This window comes from Lynx canadensis, chromosome B1 (assembly GCF_007474595.2).
Source record: "Lynx canadensis isolate LIC74 chromosome B1, mLynCan4.pri.v2, whole genome shotgun sequence".
Lineage (NCBI taxonomy): Eukaryota > Metazoa > Chordata > Mammalia > Carnivora > Felidae > Lynx > Lynx canadensis.
This window is the reverse complement of record NC_044306.2, coordinates 146,302,726-146,317,133: the sequence shown is the minus strand read 5'-3', so window position 1 is coordinate 146,317,133 and position 14,408 is coordinate 146,302,726. Positions and strand designations below refer to the sequence as shown.

Below are 14,408 nucleotides of genomic sequence, written 5' to 3'. Positions count from 1 at the left end.
CCCAGAAGAATCCCTCAGACTTGGCAGCCTGCCACAGCTTGGCCAAAGTGGGTCAGTTACACACCTGGCTAGAGTCTGGAGCCTGACGAGGCTCAGCTCTCTGTCACCGCTTAAGTCTGCGCTCACCCAACCCCATCACATCCCCAAAGACCGTACCTCCTCGGCTTCACTAGCGAACTGAACGGTGGAAAGCAAGTCACTATCTTCCAGGCCAGTTTGCTGAGTGATTTTTGAAGATTTTTAAGGACCACCCGGACGCGCATATGCTTGCTGCAAACTACAAGGGTGGCATTTCCAGTTAGAATTGCTTTGGGAGTCCCTTCCTGCCACTGACGCCAAGCTGGAGTAGAGACACCTCCATCGAAGTATCTTGGCCTCTGAAGCTAGCCGAAGTCCAAAGGATCGTTAAGTTGATTCGAAGAACCTAGAATGACCCGCCTGAAAGCGGGAGAGGAGTGCCTTTCAATTCAGCGCAGTTTCCACCACCGCTGACATTTCCTGAATGGTGGTGGTGATGGTGGTGATGATGATAAATAAGCAAGAACGTTCAGAAATTTGTCTGAAGTCAAACCTGCCAGTTTGGTTCCGGTCTTCCTCTTCAGCCGGAAACCAGGGACAACCCGCAAAGGGCTCTGTCCCCAGGAGAAGCTGGCCTGCGCTAGCCGGGGCTGGCCTACGGGATGAAATCCCTGCAGGATCGCTCCCCACCGCCGGCGGGAGCAGCAGCTCCATCCTCCACGGGGCGCGGCTACCAAGTCCGCCCACCACGCCACCGGTGCAGGGAGCTCCTCCCAGCCCCCCTCCTCCTCAACTCCTTCTGCTCAGCCCCCCTCCACCCAGCCCCCTCCCCGCCCCCCTCCTCCAGGGGGTTTCCCAAGCATCCCAAGGCTTGAGCTTCCTGCGGAGGGGGGGAAGGGGCCCGTGCCGATAAAAGGGATGCGGAGAACTTGGGGAAGCCACAGTGCGAGGGAGCTTCAAATCCGGGCTCCTCTCCCGCCTCTGGAACCCGCACCCCTCGCCGCACTCGTGGCCGCCATGAGCCTCCCGCCGAGCCGCGCCGCCCGCGCCCCGCGCCTTTCGGGCTCGCTGTGCGCGCTGCTCCTGCTGCTGCTGCTGCTGACGCCGCCGGGGCCCCTCGCCAGCGGTGAGAGCGCACGGCACGCGGCACGCACCCGGGCAGGGCGGCGCGCCCAGCCTCCGCGGCCGCCCCGGGAGCGCGGAGGTGCCCCGGGCCGGCGGGCGCGGGGAGAGCTCTCCTCCCACCTGCCCTATAACGGTGTCTCTCTCCCTCTGTCTCTGTGCCCCAGCCGGTCCCGTCGCGGTCATAGTGAGGGAGCTGCGTTGCGTGTGTTTAACCACCACACCGGGGATTCATCCCAAAACGATCGTTAAGATGCAGGTGATCGGGGCCGGGCCACAGTGTCCCAAGGTGGAAGTCATGTAAGTCCTCGTGCGCCGCGGTGTCCACTGTGACCTTGACAGGAGAGAAGTCCCTCAGCCCGAGTCTTCAGCTCCCGTGGCTCGAGGGCTCATCCTTTTGTGTGTGTGTGTGTGTGTGTGTGTGTGTCTGCAGAGCCACCCTGAAGAACAAGAAGGAAGTCTGTCTGGATCCAGAAACCCCTGTGATGAAGAAAGCCATCCAGAAAATCTTAGACAGGTACACTGTCCCTTTGATCTTTGTGCTTTGTAATCTCTTTTGAGAGCGTAGACTTCTCAAGGTCCTTCTTCTCTGCAACGGCTGGCATTGCCTACCCGTTGGAGACCACGCTTGGGATAAAAGATCCTTGAAGAGGGGGCGGGGGGGGGGGGGCTGTTCAGCAAAGTCCCGGGGAAACTTTTTTTTATCACCAATCTAATTGTCATAGAGGGTTCCATAGAGATCATGACTGAAATGTATTTTGTTGTGAGTATAGTCCTTGAGTCCACCCTTGGCTTTTCATCGGGCTTGAGCTCTGTGTTTTGAAAACAGGTTGGAGTAGAGCGAGTGTGGAAATTCGGTTCAACTGATATAATTCTTTTCTCAACAGTGGGAAAAAGGCTGATTAAGAGAAAGGACCATGCGTTGGAAAAAATTGCCCAGTTCCTTGGCCGAGCCGTTTTCTGCGTGTCTCAGGACCCAGTGAAGACAAAAGCAAAGGCTGGTTTTCTCCAGTGAGTTAGGCTTCTTCATGAACCCCCTACTTGTGAGAGAAGGGCTGAGCGAAGATTTACTTTTGTCCTTCCAGCTTAACGCCCCGGTCCTGAAGTACTTCACATAGTATTCCCTGCTATTTATTTGCTGTTATTTGCCTGCTGTGCTATTGAAACCTTTGGCAATTGACCGAACTGTGAGTCAAAAATCACTGGTTGTTAATCCTTCAAGGTGACTTTTGTCATTTTAGAATATATCCCTGATACTGTTACTGAGGAGGCTGGGGATTTCATGTGTGAATGGTATTTCATTAGAATGCTGTATGTGAAGATATATTGCTATCTTTACTCCTCATGAAACAGGAAATATTTTAGTATTGTTTCTTGGGGAATATGTCAGGAGAACTCCTTGCTCTTAGACCTGGAATGCTGAGTTGTATTGCCTTAGAAAGCTGAGCGTATCGTGCAGTTATCTGTATAAAATATATTTCCTTATTTAGAATTTTTAAATGTTTAAGTTCTATAAGGACTAATATATTCTTTTCCTATAACTTTAGACATATGATGTCTTCTTAGTATGGCATAATGTCATGACTTACTTGTTAAACTTTGATTTTGTGGTATATATTAACCATTTTGCTAGGAGTACTTTTATTCTAGTCACTAAAGATGTTTTGGATAAATGAAGAAGCTGGGAAATAGGTAAATTCCCTACTTCCAGTTTTAATAGAAATGCATTGTTTGCATTTTTTAGCAACAAAGGCAAACGTAACCATGACCTGTACTCTGGCAGTTTTGAAAATGTATTTGCGCCATTTAAATATAGATTCACATTTGGTTTTCAAGAAATATACGCAGGCTGAGGTTTTGACCGTTTTGTTATAAAGAATTACCTATGCATCACACCTGCGATGTTAAAATTACTTTTCATCATATGTCTTATTGGTTTATGGTACTTCTTCTGTTCTTTGGAAAAAATAAAAGATACATAAAATTTACTTATGTTGTTTCTTCCTTGTGATACTGTTGCAAAAACTTTGCTTATCTTTAATTCTGCATTATCTGAGAAGTAACTATGCTACTCTCTGGCTAGCAGAGAGGACCCTCATTTCCCCCCGGAGCCCACTGTATAAGTTCAACCTTTCTCCAAGATCAGTCCCCTTCCAGTTACTCCTTCAGAGCACCAACAGCCTTTGGGCTGTTTAGAAAACACAAATTTAAGGTAAGGCTTCCTTACCTTAAATCCTTAACTGGTTCCCTATTTCCTAGATGGGAAATAAAAATTGTGAAACATGGCATATTCAGTTCTGTCTCATCTGACTGACTCCTGATGACTACTTTAACTTCACGGGTCCTTTGCACCCTTGCAATCAAGAGCTTATTAGTTCCCTAATTGGGAGTGTTCTTTCCTGGGTCCACACCTTTGCATTTGGTAGGGCCTCTACCTGGAAGGGCCTCACCACTTTCTGCCTATAGGAGGAAGCTTATTCATCCTTTAGAACTCAGCTCAAACAATGCTTCCCTCAGGAAGTCTTCCTTGGCACTCCCAGAAGAATTTGTGGTTTCCATTTTGATATTCTCCTAAGGATCTTCTAAATATTTCAGTGTTTTTGAATAGCAAATATTGTATCGTGGGGTTTTTTGTTTGTTTGTGAGTTTCTTCATTCTTTATACGTAAGAGTTCTCCTCGATCGTCAACCATATGCATCTCTGCATCCCCAATACCTGCCACAGATTGACTTAAGGAATTAATAAATTATCCTGAACCTCAGGTTATTAGACAGTGTCCTAACATCAGTAACCTGCTCAATGTGATGTTGCATAAATGGTAATTCCTTTACTCTCTTTTCTTCAGCTTGTCTACAAGTAATCTAACAAGAGCCCTGGGGTAGGTAGTCCCCTCAACCTGTAACATCTACTCCTCACTTTCACGTGGCCAACTCCATTCTCCCTTTGAAGTCAGTTGACCTGTCACTGAGGACCTCACTGATCCTTGCCCTCCCCAGATGAAGCCCTCTTTTACATCCTCTCATAGCACTTTGTTCTTTTCCTTCATAACATTTTGTCACTGACATGACTGTAGAATCCATAGAGACTATATCCCTGTGGTCATTTATTTAGGGTCTATTCCAGCTTCACTGTGAGCTCCATGAGGGCCAGAATACCTTTGTCACGTTCGTTTCTGTTTTTAGAACATTGCCTAGCCCATAGTAGGTGCTTAAGCAGAAGACTGGTCCGGACTGAAGGAGTCCCACTGTCTCTCAGTATCAAAATAGCAATTTCATGTAAATAACTCATCCTTAGGAAAAGCAAGAAAATGAAAGGAAGGAGACTAATCCAGTTGATATGCAGATACACATACACCAACTGGATCAATATATATGCTTATATTGGTGCATATGTATTTATTAGTACATGCTAATATATTATTAACACATCTATATCTAAGCTAATTATTCTACATCTTTTCATCTCTCTCCTTATACATAAAACACCTATTAGATTAGTATATGTTATTAACATATTATTAATGTATTATTACAGTAATTATAGTAATACATCATTATTATGTATTAATATAGCTCTACGTAACACAGAAAAGGGAGAAAGACAGGAAGATACAAAGGTATGGAAAATTTTAAAGAGATGATTTACTGACCAATTTTTTAGCAATATTGAAAAAAAAAACAAAATACCTCAAAAATTTTTAAACTTTCATGATCTTTTTACTCTCCCAAATAGTGCTTTTTTCCCTTTGAACCTATGAATCATATACTAATATTAGGGAAACATTGAGAAAGCAAATCAAATTACCATAGATGTGTGAACTATAAATTTCAGTGTTTTAAATAATCTCTTATTTGTCATACCAGCCCCAAAATACTCATGGAGTCAGTGCCTGACAATAATAAATGAAAGCATATTAAATGTCCTTTCAAGAGGTGAAGTGTATGTTCTGGAAGAAATAAACATTACTGATTACTTTTTTCTTTGCCATCATTCAAGATCTTTGTTTTACCCAGAAACAAGACTTATAAGTTTGGTTTCTTTATGGACCATAGAGTAAGACCTCATTTGTAGTATTCTTGCAATTCTGTTTGTCATGCTCATGCTATAATTGGTTGTTCTATAAAGAAAAGAGATGATATTACAGAAGTATAACCTATACATGACCCTCATTGGCAGTTACTACTCACTAATAATAGCATTACCATTTATCTTACCACTAGCAAATTCAATGGCTAATATATCTGGGGGAAATTAACCCACTGTAAGTCTTCTAGAGATACATTTTCCTCACACAAACTCCTAAATACCACATTCACTCTACTGTCTATCTGAAACTCACTCTCAGTTATGAAAGCACTAGGACTTGAACAAGAGGCCAGCTAAAATATCTGTTACTGCCCCCCTCCAGACAATTTCCAATGTTTAATTAATGCCCTTCATTTTACCACATTTTCCTGCTTGCCTCTGGGTGTGACACATTCACATAATCCTTCAATTCTTGAAGGTATGACAAGATCTATGATAAATCTGACTAGTGGCTTTGTTTTTCTATCATACTTGTAATTCTTGCATAAGGCAAATCACTGCGGGTAGCTTTCATATTGTATTTAACTTCAAAAGTCTTTCCTGGATGTTACAAATTGAGAAATTTACCAGACAGAATGAGTACCTGGGGATTTTGACTTGCCTCCTTGACTGAATCACGGAAGACAGAGAGAATGCACATGATTGTAATTTTGGCTGACCGTCCTGGTTTGCTTTTAGTCAGCAAAATTAATATTATATTCCCGAAAAGGATTGTTCATACTTCAAATATGTACAGTGAAATAATGACATAGGGAGACTTAGAGTTTACATGCAAAAGTTTCTTTCTATGAAGTCTAGAGTCCTATTTCATAAATATTGAGAAATTGCAAGAACCCCTACCTCCTCTGTAAAAACCACATTCTTTTTTTCTTAATTTTTTTAAAATGTTTATTTATTTTTGAGACAGAGAGAGACAGAGCATGAACAGGGGAGGGGCAGAGAGAGAGGGAGACACAGAATCTGAAACGGGGTCTAGGCTCTGAGGTGTCAGCACAGAGCCCAACGCGGGGCTTGAACTCAGGGACCATGACCTGAGCCGAAGTTGGACGCTTAACCGACTGAGCCACCCAGGCGCCCCAAAAACCACATTCTTAAAAGATGTGATTCCACTGCCACATAAATGTGGGATGATTGTTTCTGACCCACCTCTAGGCTGAACAAAGAGAAAAATCGCTAACTGGTTTCCAGCTGGAGAGGTCAGTAATTGTAATTCTTTACAGTTTGTGGTACAATACAAAGTCAGGGTAATTATGTTTCAAATCTGGTTTTGAGTACTTCCAGCTATTTGTCCTTGGCAATTTATTTAACATCTCCATCCCTCGGGTTTCTCATCTGTAAAATCAGTACAGTAATAATATCTGTCTCACAGGCACTAAAGGCTGATCCTGGAACAGAGTAGGTACTTGACAAATATTAGTTCCTATTCCCTAATTTAAAGTCAGAAAACTGAGAGCTCTGTAGTTTAAGTGCCATCATTTTGTTCAAATGTATCTGTGTTCTTTCTATCTATGCATGGATCCTTAAGTTTTAGCGCAGGATTTGTTTCCACAAGTCATTTTTAAGAAGCTTCTGGGAACAATTGTATTCATATTCTCTGTCTTTTTTTTTTTTCTGTCATTCATGTGTTAGTATTACCAACATATACGGTATATTTTTCTTCTTATAAATATTCATCCCTCAATACCCATTTATTGATAATCTTGTTACAGAACAGACCCAGTACAGGATTCTTGAGATACGGAGATTACAAAAATGAGAAGCTTTCAGCCTCAGTTAAGGTCTTATGGTGGCCAATATACTGAATTCTCTCTGACAAAGCTTTACTCGAAAGCTGAATGATAAGGGACTAGATTTTTTTAAAAGAGAGAGAAAGGGTCTCTCGGGTGGGATTCCCCAGAATCAAACCCTGAGAGGACATTTGCGTGCAGGAAGTTTACTGAGGAGTGCTCTAAAGATTAACATCTGTCAGGAAGTAAAGAACCGGAGAGAAGGAGAGCTGCTGTTACAACAGAAGACCAGGCGATCCTATGAGAAGCTTTGGGGCTGGGGTAGCCTTCTAGAGCTATTCTGAATTGTGGCAAGGGAGCAGACCTCCAAACTTTCCCGCTGACAGGTCATTAGATGTGGGCTACCTCTGGGGAGTGGGGACAACTTTGGGTGAGACCCCTGGGGCCCTGGGCTGTGCCCAGAGAAGGTCTCAGTTGTGAGCTGACTGCAGCCATCATTTCCAGCGACTGGAGACAGCTGTGGTGCACCATCCAGAAGATCCTGAAAGGGAAGGAGTGTGGGCGGTGCATCCGGGTTTCAGGGACAGGGGAGGGGAGAAAAAAGGAGAAGAGAAGAGGGAAGGGTGGGGGAGGAAAGGTCAGAGAAGGGGAGAGGCCGGGAGGGATGAGAGGAGATGGAAAAGAATGGGGGGAACAGAGGGGGCAAGGAGGAGAGGACAGTAGGGGAAGGAAGGGGGGGAGAGTGGAGGGCCTTTGTCTTACCTTTTCTTTTTACTTTTCTTCCTTCCTTCTTTTCCCTTCCCAGCTCTCCTTTCTCCTCCCTCCTTCCTTCTATCGTTTTCTCCCTTCCTTCCTTCTTTCCATTCTTCCTGTTCTCCTGAGAAGTACAATAATGCTACTTGAAAGAGAAGGAGGAGCAGGGGGATGAAGTTACCCCAGCAGCCGGCACAAGCCCCTTCCATGTGGGAGAGGCCATGTTGGACTTCTCAGCGTTTCCAGTTGTGCTCTGATGACACCCACTCAAGTGAGGTCCAAGTACCACTCGTTAACATATGGAACCATCAGAAGTAATATATTGTCGTAAGCCACTAAATTTGGGCTTGACTTGTTACACGAGAGGGTCGTTATGCATTTGATGCTCAATGGCTAATATTAATTGGCATTAAATTAAAGTGAAAATTCCCGGGGCGCCTGGGTGGCGCAGTCGGTTAAGCGTCCGACATCAGCCAGGTCACGATCTCGCGGTCCGTGAGTTCGAGCCCCGCGTCGGGCTCTGGGCTGATGGCTCGGAGCCTGGAGCCTGTTTCCGATTCTGTGTCTCCCTCTCTCTCTGCCCCTCCCCCGTTCATGCTCTGTCTCTCTCTGTCCCAAAAATAAATAAAAAAACGTTGAAAAAAAAAAAAAAAGAGGCTTCTTTCTTTAAAAATAAATAAATAAATAAATAAATAAATAAATAAATAAAGTGAAAATTCCCAGCTCCTCGAACTTTTGCGGGGCTTCTGTCCAACAGCACCCAGGAAGACACTCCCCCTCAATTCTTCCGCCCTCCCTACTCCTTCCCTGACCCCACCCCACCCCAGGCTTCACCTCTGGGTGCCGAGCGCCAGAGTAATTAAGGTCTGGGTTCTTCTTGTCAACTGAGAATCATACAGAAAACATATTTGGTTTCAGCACATAGAGGAAATCTTTTATCCTCTAGTATTTCAATTGATTACTTAAGGTGCTTTGACAGCAAGACCCCAAATTGCATTATCCCCAAGATCTTCTGTACTAATTGCTTTTATGACTAATTTGCGAATGACAGCTTATTTCCTTCATACTTGGGAGATGTCAGTTCAAAATCTTTTATGTATGACAGTTAATCTATGCTTTATTTTAGTGGGTAACGCTCCTCCAATGTCTAGATATTTTCTTTCAAAAGAGCTAACAGATATGTTGTTTGAGTCTTTGAAACCTTGCTAGTTTCCTAAATGACTGGGACTCTGCTATTTATACAATGACTTAAAGGAAAAAGAGATAAAGTAACTTACCACACCAGAAGAATTAAATTAATAAACAGCGTGACAATGTTGGATCCATAAAAAGGCTGCCCAGTTATTTTAAAACCCAAAAACTTTGACACTAACTTTCTAGCATTTGTTTAAACATACTATTTTGTATAAGCTTCTTTTCATTGAATAACTGACTTCAAAGTATCTTTTATCCACTTAGTAAGCCAGTTTTTCAGAGTTTGTATTGTGTTTCTCTTCATGGAAACAAAAACAAAAACAACCTACCAGGTGCAAATGAAAGTAATACAGTTAGCACAGTTAGCAGTATAGTGGTAACCACATCACATTGGTATTGGTGACCCATTGCTTTGCACAAGTATTTGAGGTCTCACTGTAAAAAAAAAAAAATTATGTGTATTTATTTTTGAAAGAGAGAGACAGAGACTGAGCATGAGCGAGGGAAGGGCAGAGAGAGCAGGAGACAGAATCCCAAGCAGGCTCCAGGCTCAGAGCTGTCAGCACAGAGCCCCGACATGGGCTTGAACCCACAAACCGCAAGGTCATGACCTGAGAGGAAGTTGGACACTTCACCGACTGAACCGCCTCTGGGCACCCTGAGGTCTCATTTTTAAAAAAAGAAATAGCACAATGACCAAGTCACCCAATGAGGAGAACTTTTAAACATCTGGCACATACTAGATACTTAATATTTACTGAATCAGCAAAAGCTAGAAAAACATTATTTACCTCAAGTGCCAACTAATAGGCTTGTGAAATTTTAGTGACTCAAGAAATTTGTTAATGCTTCCTCACGAACCTTGCTGACGTTGTATGTTTTGTGACAAATATGTTGATTAAGACAATGGCTTAATGATACTCTGCGACATGCCTACCGCTTTCCTGGTACTAAATGAACCAGGAAAGAAATTTGGATAGTGTGTGTATAGAGGGAAAAGTATCCAGTGAAACTAATAAATGCAGCAAACAATATGTGTTGGGGCTGTGATGGATGGGGGAAAAAAAAAGACACTATAATACTTAAAAAAAAAAAAAAACCCACACTTTATATCTTGCTCTGAAAATGTTTTTGAGCTTACATTTGAATAAAAGTATATCCGACCAGAGAATGAATAACATTTCAATCACAATAATGAGGAAAGACTATAAAGTCATCGCTCAGGAAGAACTAGAAAGGCGTTCACTCTCCTTACTCTGTTTCCTGCTGAGAATCTCTCTTTATTCACTCCACATCTCAGCTCTAAGAAGGATAGTCATTTTCAGCTTAACCTTTTTCTTGACTTTGCTTCTTAGACTATGAATTTCTGAGTTGGAAGAGGTGGAAAATCATTTTAATATGTTCTACTGCCAGACTGTAAGATACATGGGGAAAGCTAAAGGGGTGAGAAAGAGAAATGCATTTACAAAACAGGGCAGATGAACTTAAGTAGGTGTCGTCTAACTTAAACAAGAGGGAGAATTGGCTTTAAAGTTGAAAGAAAAAACAATTGGAAACAATAATTGACTGTATTCATTCTTTTGATAGAAAATGTAATTTTGTACATTTGAATATTTTGAGTTTCTTCCAAAATGTTAAAGGTATAAAACATAAGCAAATAATGAGAAGTTTAAATAATATTGTGTAAGATTTGTACATAGTTGTAATAGGAAGACAGCTTGTGGCTAGAACCTTGTCCGTTATTCCCAGGCTTCCAAATCACCTCTTTATACTATAGGTACTTGGGACCAGATGGAGTTTGGTCTGAGGATTGTGTTTGATTAAAAACTTTCCTTCATACGATACTCATTGATCTACTCACCAACACTGTTTAAGACCCACTGTGTAATGTATTATCCTACACACCAAAAAATCCCTAAAGCATTCAAAGAAACCTAGGACATGCCTCTACCTTCAAAAGTGTGTTGAGGAAGCAAGTCTCATAGAAGAAAGCGAGAGCCAGACAATAACACACACAAGCCAGCCTGTGACGTGCAGGTGCTTTCTCTATATCACCTAGGGTTTGAGATCAAGACTCATGATTGCGCTCTAAGAATTGAGGAACAGAGATTTTGTTGCAGTTTGTAACACTGCAAACCTGGAAACACCCTCAAGGTCACCAAAAAGAGAGAAGTTGGTTGAGGATTGCCCATGCCATACAATGTCACGCAGCCATTAAAAAGGATGGGGAAAGATGACCTTGGGGTAGCATGAAAGGATGCTGAAGGCATATTTTTGAAGGGCAAAAGCAAACCATCTAATGATCCCATTTATATTAAGAAATCTACGTCTACCTCTATTGATATATGTGTTTCTCTACGAGTGACGTGTGTGTCTGTCTATATACACATATGTGTGTATATAAATGTAGACAGAACAGAAAACTAATATCAAACTGTTATCTAAGGTTTCCACTGGAGAGTGAGGATATAGAATAATGATGAAGAGAAATTTACATGTTTTATTCCACATACATCTGCAGTGTATGAACCTTTCATGATGAATTATATTACCTACTTCCCTGAAATATTAAAAATAAAAGAAAAAGGAAATATGCTGGGTGTTGCTTTTTAGAGTAGACTCAACAAGCAGTTTATTTTACAACAAGAGGGAGGAGGCGCTTTTCTTCTAGTTTCTGGATGACATTAGAAAAAAATAATACATTCTGAAAACAGAAGCAACCCACAAACTGATACGCAAAGTGGGCCTTTTGCGGTAATTGGCTCCTACTTTATGCACATACTACAAACAAATCCTAACATTTTTCAGCAACCGAGTTAGGAACATCTGCTTTCTTTGGCAACTGGAAAGGGCCATATATGTATGCTCTCAGATAGTCATAAAGTGTCTGTTAAGCCTAGAAATTGCCTTATAGGAAAAGCAGAGTGTTATCATGTAGATACACAAAGAAAATTTGTGTAAGACTTCAGTTTAGTTCTTACCTCCCTACGTGGAAGGTTATATTCGTGTAAAGGTTATGGGTACTAAGAATGGGGGAAGGGGGGTGCGGAGAGCACAGTGTGAAGGGAAGTATAAATAAAATTGAGCAGGAACCCCAACCTGCCTGGTGTTTATCTGGGTTGAGCACAACTTGCCCATCCTCCCACATGTATTTCCACACACCATCCCTTCTTCCCTATCTTTTTTCTCCTTGCTGGCCTCGAGGGGCTTGTATAAAAGGCATCGGGAGAGCATGAGACACCATGACCGCAGACTTGGAGGCAGCAATTCGCCCTCGCACCGAGGCCTCCAGGACCGACTCCAGCTTAGTCGTCTCCACCATGGGCCTCAGTTCTACCTCCTCCTGCTCCAGCACCAGCCGGCTTCCGGTCCTACAGGGCTTGCTACTGCTGTCGCTGTTCCTGAGCACGCTGGTTCCCTCTGGGTTAAGTAAGAGAAACTGCGGGAGCGCTGAGAGTGGAGTCCCTGCCTCTCTGCAGCTGTGGCTGCTTCTGCTGCAGCAGGGCCTGGGGGAAAGTCTGCACGGTCGCTCCTGGGGCTGGAGAGGCCGTTACACCAGTACCTCCGGGAGGAGAGGGTATGCTGAGTGGGCACTTCACGTGTGCCAAGGCATTCTGCCAGGGTACTTTACTAAAGATCGGACGGTCATAGACGCAGCGACTTTAGGAGAGCGGCACAGTTAACAAATAAGGGGCTAAGGAAACAAGCCACTAGATAAGATCTCCGCAAGAATCGGGACCACTAACAGAGTCAAGCTTTCTACCCTAGCTAAACGTGCAGACGTGGAGCCGTTCGTTGAACTTCGCTGCCTGTGTATGAAAACCGTCTCTGGCATTCACCCAAGTAACATCCAGAATTTGGAGGTGCTCAGGGCAGGACCCCACTGTGCCAGCGTCGAAGTGATGTAAGTCCCTGTTTTTGTACCATTGCCTCATTGGGCATTAGGGAAACTCTCTGCTTCTGTCCCCACCGACGCAGTTTAATCCATCCAGCCCGGTGAATGCCTTCTGAGGGTCAGGCCAGGGCACTCACAGATCATTCCATTCCCTCTTGCAGAGCCACGCTGAAGAATGGGAACAAAGTCTGCCTGGACCCAGAAGCTCCCAAAATCAAGAAAATAGTCCAGAAAATTTTGGAAAGTAGTGGGTCAGTGGCTTAATCTGTTCGCTTTGTGTCAAATCTTTCTATCTCCCAAGAAGAGTAGGAGTTTGAAGGTTCGACTTTCTGGAGTTCTTATTTATCCAAAATACCTACTCATATTGTATTGAACTTTGGATATGTGTTCAATTCTGCCTCGAAAAGTCGCATGACATTCTGAGAAGGCTGGTTCATAGATGACAGAGAGAAGATAACAGTAAGCAAACTTACTGCCAAAATATAATATATGGTTTGTTCCCTGACTCCTGGCTAAATGTGGCACTATGCTTTGCATTCCTTTATTTAAAATTTTCTTTCCAAATACTTACATGCGTGTTAACCTCTCTTGCTCTACTTGAGTGTGAGACTAGCTATACTCATGATGATTAATAGATTCCATAATGGCCATTGTTATTAGGAATCACACAGAGCCCAGAATAGAGCACTTGCTCAATAAATGTTTGTTGATTTATTTAGGGACTTAATAGAGTTTTTCATTGTCTTCGTCTTAGGATACTTTGCCTCCAAGCATTTTTGAAAGGTTTTTCTAGTGTTTATTTTAGCCTTCAAACCCTAAAAAATAATAAAGTTGTAGAATGTGAGTCTTGTAAGCTGTGGTTACTTACTTTAAAGTGAATACATTTAATACTATAGAATAAAAAAATATATGATGAACAGCATTAACATTCTGTCTATTAAAAACACTCCAGTATTTTCAATAATCCTAATAATAACGTAGGCTCTCTATGGTGTTAAATGTTTTAACCTGGAATGTTCGTATATATTTGCATTCACATCCTGTCTGCTTACAATTTTTGTAGTGGAATCAACCTTGTGAATACGAAAATAAAAAATTCACACGTTGGCAGACTTCTAATCATTGTTTTATAAGAAACAGAGCTTTCATTTTTTTTTTACATTTGTTTTTTATTTGAATATAGCTGATGGCCAAAGTTGCATTCATTTCAGCAGAGTGACTGACCATCTCTCTCCCTTGTGCTGTGTGCTCCCCAAGTGCTGCTACCCCCCTGACACCGTACAACATCATTATAACACCATCGACTACATTCCCCACACTGTGCTTTTTATCCCCGTGGCCTAGTCATTCCATAACTGGAAGCCTGGACTTCCTATTCCCCTTCACCCATTTTGCCCATTCTCTCCCCGCTCCCTCTGGTTTGTTCTTTCTTTCTTTCTTTCTTTCTTTCTTTCTTTCTTTCAACGTTTATTTATTTTTGAGACAGAGACAGAGCATGAACAGGAGAATCTGAAAGGGGCTCCAGGCTCTGAGCTGTCAGCACAGAGCCCGACGTGGGGCTCGAACTCACAGACCGTGAGATCATGACCTGAGCCGAAGTCGGACGATTAACT

The 14,408-nt window shown here is 42.8% G+C and overlaps 2 protein-coding genes across 2 annotated transcripts; both read left to right on the top strand.

The window, feature by feature from the left end:
* Positions 1-971: 971 nt before the first annotated feature.
* Positions 972-3,128, top strand: CXCL6 (C-X-C motif chemokine ligand 6). The gene is made up of 4 exons (XM_030313689.1): positions 972-1,144; positions 1,308-1,440; positions 1,574-1,657; positions 2,028-3,128. The coding sequence occupies exons 1-4, from the start codon at positions 1,036-1,038 to the stop codon at positions 2,044-2,046; spliced, it is 345 nt and encodes a 114-aa protein (XP_030169549.1). The 5' UTR covers positions 972-1,035; the 3' UTR covers positions 2,047-3,128.
* Positions 3,129-12,027: 8,899 nt separating this feature from the next.
* LOC115512555 (pro-platelet basic protein) lies at positions 12,028-13,902 on the top strand. The gene is made up of 3 exons (XM_030313690.1): positions 12,028-12,329; positions 12,669-12,804; positions 12,957-13,902. Exons 1-3 carry the CDS (start codon positions 12,143-12,145, stop codon positions 13,057-13,059), a joined length of 426 nt encoding a protein of 141 aa, XP_030169550.1. The 5' UTR covers positions 12,028-12,142; the 3' UTR covers positions 13,060-13,902.
* The last annotated feature ends 506 nt before the right edge of the window (positions 13,903-14,408 follow it).